Source organism: Echinops telfairi, unplaced genomic scaffold (assembly GCF_000313985.2).
Source record: "Echinops telfairi isolate 266 unplaced genomic scaffold, ASM31398v2 ScPeMD7_7458;HRSCAF=8496, whole genome shotgun sequence".
NCBI classification, from domain to species: Eukaryota; Metazoa; Chordata; class Mammalia; order Afrosoricida; family Tenrecidae; genus Echinops; species Echinops telfairi.
Window position 1 is genome coordinate 50,847,828 of NW_022111358.1, and position 6,064 is coordinate 50,853,891.

The 6,064-nt window shown below is 61.6% G+C and overlaps 1 protein-coding gene across 1 annotated transcript in view; it reads right to left on the bottom strand.

Annotated features, from left to right (window-relative positions):
* Positions 1-6,064, bottom strand: part of CCDC57 (coiled-coil domain containing 57) — a 59,658-nt gene that overhangs the window by 48,017 nt on the left and 5,577 nt on the right. Inside the window, exons 5-9 of the mRNA XM_045299529.1 lie at positions 5,311-5,511; positions 4,627-4,785; positions 4,164-4,326; positions 3,743-3,877; positions 1,236-1,485 (exon numbers count right to left, since the gene is read on the bottom strand). Of these exons, the coding sequence (XP_045155464.1) occupies positions 1,236-1,485; positions 3,743-3,877; positions 4,164-4,326; positions 4,627-4,785; positions 5,311-5,511 (908 nt within the window). The remainder of the gene's footprint in view (positions 1-1,235; positions 1,486-3,742; positions 3,878-4,163; positions 4,327-4,626; positions 4,786-5,310; positions 5,512-6,064) is intronic.

Sequence of the window (6,064 nt, forward strand, 5' to 3'; positions counted from 1 at the left end):
CACCCGCCCGGCCCCTCTCCTCCTCCCAGACCCCAACAACTGCCCTCCTGGGGTCTAAGTCGTAACCTTCATGCCTGGGGTGCTCTGTTGTTAGGCTAATACGCTCAGACTGAGGCAGGGTGGGTCCTAACCTTATCTCTGAGAGAAAAAGCAAGCTCTCAAGGCAACCCTGACCCAGTGACCTGCTTGAGTGGGGCTTCTGAGGCTGCAAGCACGTGGCCTCTCTTTCCCCCAGGGATGGCCTAAAAAGCAGCCCCTCCATCACCAAGGGCACCATCTGCGGCCAGCTGGGCCGCCAAGCCCTCCAGGAAGGCGCCGTGATTTGGAGCAAATATACCCACTCCTTGCAGTGCTTAGGAGCTGCTAACCACAAGGTTCACAGTTCGAAACCGCTGGCCACTCTGCAGGAGAAAGATGGGCCTTCTGCCCCAGTAGAGTTAACTGCCCACAGGGGCAGTTAGGCCACTATGGGCCGGCATCAGCTGGAGGGCAATGCGTTTGGTTTTGGCCTATACCGACTCCTTGTGCACCCACCGTCCTACTAAGTGGCATTTGCAACGAGGGCAATGGTGAAAGAGTCTATCTACTGTGTTTCTCCACAGCAGGTCTGAAACCAGAGCAGTGCCGGCTCTGGTCAGAGGTGCGTCACCGCGGCGGGGCCCCCACTGACTACCTGCGCGGTGACAGTTATGTCACCTACAGGGTGAGACAGGACTCGGTGATGCTCCATTTTTGTACAATGCTGACTGTTACACAACCTCTTGGTCTTGGCACTCCACCCTGGTGTAAGTGGGGAGTGGGTGTTCTCACAGCTGACTCAACCCCACCTGCATCTTTGCACAAGCAGGGCCAAGGGGTGGCTTATGTCACAGACTCATGCCCGTCTGCCCTCAGTTCCCGCGGCAAGCTCCACTCTGAACAAGCACAGGGGGGCGCCCGCCTCAGCTGCACCACGTCATGCCCCAGGAGGACAGGGCGTCCGGTCGGCCCCAGCCCCCACTGGGGCAGCACAGGTGCCCCGGCCCTGCTCAGGCCTGAGTGTGCCCGGCACATTCTTGCGATTTCCCTTCCACTTACAATGAACAGTCATCGTTGATTCAACACCTGACTAAGCAAGACCCTTCTCTTGGAGGAAAAGCAGCTGTCGGACTTTGACTTACGGACAAGAATGTCCATTTAGACGAAACTAGTGAACACACGCACACGCACACGCACACGCACACACGCACACGCACCGGGCATGGCGGCGTCTGCTGTCGTGGTACCAGGGGTGCCGGCTGCGTTGTTTGGTGCCGGCTGGCTTGTTTCACAGGCCTTCCCTTGCTGCTGGCCAGCAGGGAGAAGCTGGTCACTCAGCGCTTCCATTTCCTTCCTCATCTGAGCCACGGCACTCCGCAAGCTCGCATTCTGCTCTTGCAGTCGCTGGACCTCACGCCATGCCGAGTCCCGGCTGACTGCTGCCTCTTCCCGGTGCTCTACGCAGGTCTGTCAAACAGAGAATTAAACTCTCCTGAAACAGCTCCCCGGCAGGTCAACTTGTGATTTCAGCAAAACGGATCACACTGAAACCTGGCTGACTCCACAGCGCCACCAGCCCCCACACGTTCCTTCTGGCGCCGTGGCTCTGACCCCGCCCATCTTCCCTTCATGTGCCTGTCGGTCAGTGCTTGGTCCACATGGAAACTCGAGGCGTGGGCTTCGAGGCGTGGGCTTCTCCTTCAGTCCTTCTCACTTGGGAAACGCCAAGCGCGGCCTCCCCCGTCGGTCCCGACCCAGGTCTTTGCGCAGCTCGTGACGTGACAGGGCTTTGCCTCGTCCTCTGGGTGCCCCTCGGAAGTTTCTGTTTGGCTCTTTCACCTCGTTCTCCCGGTCTTCCTTCCCTTCCTGTGCTGTTGCCCTTCCTGTGTGATGTCCTCCCACAGCCCCTCTGGTCTTCCATCCATCATCAGTGCTCCACAGGGCATCTCTCTGAACCCAGCGGGCAGAGACTCATGCTTGCTTGGCTCTGGTTCATCTCATGAGTCATTAAAACAGTGACATCAGTACCTGCTTTCCAAATGGCTTCAAAATGATCAGCCTAAGTGTCAGCAAGGATGCAGGGCATCTGTATCCTGGTGGGTGTACGGAACAGCAGCCCACTCTGGAAATCGGGTTGGCAGTATCTTGTCAAGATCAACACGTACTTGCCATTTGACCCAGAAGTCATGTTCTGAGGTGTTTACCCAAGAAAAGTAAGAGCTTCTATTTACACAAAACCTGTGTGTGCAAATGTGCATGGCCACTGCGGTCACACTCTCCCCAGACTGGAAGCAACCCAGGTGACCTTCAGCAGGTGGGCCGGCTGGTGCCCGTCCCTCTCTGGTACACGGCCAGCACCAAAGACCTGCGGACATGGACACAGAAGCAGCCAGCAGCACCCCAGCCACACTCCGGCTACACGCTGTACGACTCCCTTCCCATGAGCCTCTCGGGCGGGCAGAGCTGGAGAGGCAGAGGTCTCCGTGGTCCTGAGGTGGTCCGGGTGTGGGAGGGGCTGGCATTGTCATACGACGGATGAGGCGTGGGCCGCACCACTCCACGTCTGTCCACGCGCCTCCATCACACGCCACACACGGAGCCCCACTTGAGAATCAAATGTGAACACAGACAGGCCCTGCTCCAGCCAGGAGCAGCAGGAACGGGTGAGCCCACCCTGGGACAGGGACAGAAGGGGCAGCAAGTGCCTCACACAGCAGGGTGGCTCACACACAGGGAGAGGGCTGGAGGCCTGGCAAGCACCTGGCCATGTGGTGACCATGGTGGCTACGCAATGAGAGGGCCCAGTGCGAAGCCTCGGGTGCGGGGGAGGGACCGTGAGGAGGGGGCGTTACAGCGTCACAGGGTCTCCCCCACAAATACTCAGGATCATGAGTATTTCATAAGTAACTGCCTGCCCTTTGACCCGCTGTGATCACACAGATCAGTGCAGCCTCTCCTCCCCCATGGGCCCCTTGGCCCGCTCCAGGGTCTTATGCCCCCACCCCCCAGTCCTTGCTGCCTCCCCTGGGCGAGACCTCTGTAGGGGAGGCTGACACTCGGGTCAGGGTTCCAGCCTCTATGAGGCCCAGAGCTGCTCTCGGGCCCACCTCCCTGCCGCTGTGGCTGCCCTTCAGAGGGGGGCTCCCGGCCCGAGGCAGAGGGCAGGTCTGCCACTGTCCCACCCTCGTGGTCAGCCGGGCCACTCAGAGATGAGGGTCTTCTAGGGGACCCAGTGGTCAGAGGGCAGCTTGTGCGCCCCCTGGGGACAGCAGCTTCACCAGAGGGCCCTGTGGGAGCCGCCCTTTGCCCCAGACCAGGGGTCCTGCCACCCAGGCCTGCAGCCTCCACCAGCAGAGCCCGGAGGGGTCTGCCAAGTGAGGGATGATGGGGAGCCCCGGTGACCCCATGAGGTTGGTTTCCATGGGCAGGTGCACCCCATTAAACCCACACCAGACAGGCCTGGAACTGCTCCCCTCTCCCACTCTTCCCCCACTGCCCGCAGAGCGCCCCTGACCCTCTGACCCCATGATGGTGGCTCCCCCAGGCCCAGCCACCTTGAGACTGAGGAGCAGGGGATGGGGTGCCAGTTGGTGAGTCCCAGGGTACAGTCCCCATCAGTCCCACTGCCAAGCAAGAGCCACTGGGCTGAGTCTGCTGGGCTACCCTTGGGCGCCGTGCTGGGGGCAGGGGTTGGGGTGGCGGACAGCAGGCGCGGCGCTCTGACCTGTGTCTCCCTCTCGGGAAGGAGTCCGTGGGTCTTCAGGGCCTGCACCGCCTGGTCTCTCTCCAGGGCCATGGCTTTCAGCACCTCGTCTTTGTCACACAGCCTCTGCTCTGCCTCCTGGAGTCTGGCCGCAACCTGGGAGCAGGAGGGGGACACACAGCTTGGGTCTCTGTGGGGCCTGGGGGGCTAGCCGGGTGCCCAGTGGCAGTGCCCGCCCCACTCCAGGTGGGAACCTGCTGCACACCCAGAAAAAGCCCACTTGGCAAAGCTTAGGTTCCCCCCAGTTAATGCATCAGCACTTCCCGGAGGCTGGCTGCTCGGACCAGTCTGTGCGTGAGGCTCAGCTCTGGGAGAGTCCAGCCTGGGCGGGGGCCTGGGCAGCACGCAAGGACAGTGTGGGGCCTCGGGGGACTGCACACACCTGCTCTCTGGCGGCGGCCAGGCTCTGGACCAGGTCTTCAGATCGTCGGTACTGGTCTCGCTCCGCGTCCTCACAGCGGTGGCGCCAGTCCAGCTCCAGCTGCACCTTCTCACGTTCCAGACTCTGCTCCCGGCCCACCGCCACCGCCAGCTTCCGCTTGTACCTGGGGAGGGGGCGCCAGCTCCGCGCTGAGCCCCTGGGGCAGAGCCACTGGCTGTGCCCTGCCCACACTGTCAGGGGCCCCAGCCCAAGTCCCCTGGGGCATTGCGGTCCCTCTGCCCCTCCCTCACGGACCTAGCCCCGCAGGCTGCTGCCTTCCCAGGCATCAGGCAGTGGCCGCCTCTCTTCTCAGCCCTGCCTTCTGCTGCCCACTGCAAGTGGGACACACGCTGCCGCACCCTCTTCACCCACGGGTGCCTGCAGCACTAGACGGCGTCTGCCCGGGGCCGCCAACGGACAGTACCCATCAATGTCCTGCTGGAGCTGGGCCGCCTGGACTTTGAGCTTCGCACCCTCCTCGTGCAGAGCGTGGATCTGCAGGTCCCTGGAGACTGCTTCCTGGGACAGCTGAGCCACCTGGGCGTCCCAGCCGGACCTCAGGGCCAACGCTTCCTCACGAAGTCTGTGATGGCACGGGGTCTGGTCACTCACGTACATGCAGACACACACACACACACACACACACACACACACGAAGATACATGTGCACACACAGAACACGCTCACACACGCTTGTACACATACCCATACTGACGAGTGCTCACACATAGCACACACTCACATACACTAACTCACGCGTACCCTCACACATGCAGACACCAGGGCTCACACAGAACACGCTCACACACACACACTCCTCACACAGACACCCTCACACAAATCCACTCAGACTCATTCATGCACATGTTCCTGCAGCCACACACTCATACAGTGGGCACATTCACGCCCACATGGACACACTCACACACTCGCAGACATGTTCATCCTCACGCTCACACACAGTCACACTTTCAGACACTCACACACATGCTCCCAGTTATACACTCCCCCACACCCCACCCTCAGCGAGGCCTCCTAAACCCTGCCAGGCTTGCCCGTGCCCTCACCCTCACCCTCCTGGAATGTAGCTGGGGCCACGTTTGCTTACCGGGCGACAGTGGCGTTGTGGTCCCTGGCAGCGTCGGCCTGGACCCCCTCAGCCTGGCGCAGCTGGGTCTCCAGGCTCCTGCAGTGAGCCTGCAGCTCTTGCACCCTGGTCTCCAGCGCCCGCAGCTGCTCCGCGTGGGCCTCCTTCACTGCAGCCAGCACCCCGTCCCGCTCCCTGGCCAGGCGGTCCAGCCCGTCATGCCTGGAAGCACAGCGAGCCAGGGTTCCCAGGCTGCCACCTCCTGCCCCACGGGAGGCACAGGCATGGCAGAGGGCGCTGCCTCGCCTCGCTCGCAGGGCCAAGACACTTGTTGCAAGGATGCCTCATTCTACGTGGGGCCGCGCTGTGTGAGTGGCTAGAGGGGAGCCTGTCCCAGGCCGACCCGTCGGGGCACCAAGTGGCTCGGAGCTTGGGACAGAGATATCCCTCTGTGGGCATGGAGGAGCCTGGTGTTGGGATGGCCACGCACTGGGTTGCAGCCCAAACCACAGCTGCTCCACGGGTAAAAGACAGGGCTTTCTCCTCTTGCTGACAGTCCCAGTCCCAGATACCCACAGGGGCAAGGCTTCTATCCCCCTGTCCTACCAGGCCACCGTGAGTGGGCATAAGACATGCTAGAATCACTCACTTCCAGCCAGGGAGCCTGAGGATCACTGCACCCAGTGTGATCCCCACACCCACCAGGCCCCGGCCCCATGTGTCCTGGCTCTCTCCAGGTGGGAGATGGATAGTCTCAGCTTGCAGTGGGCATGCA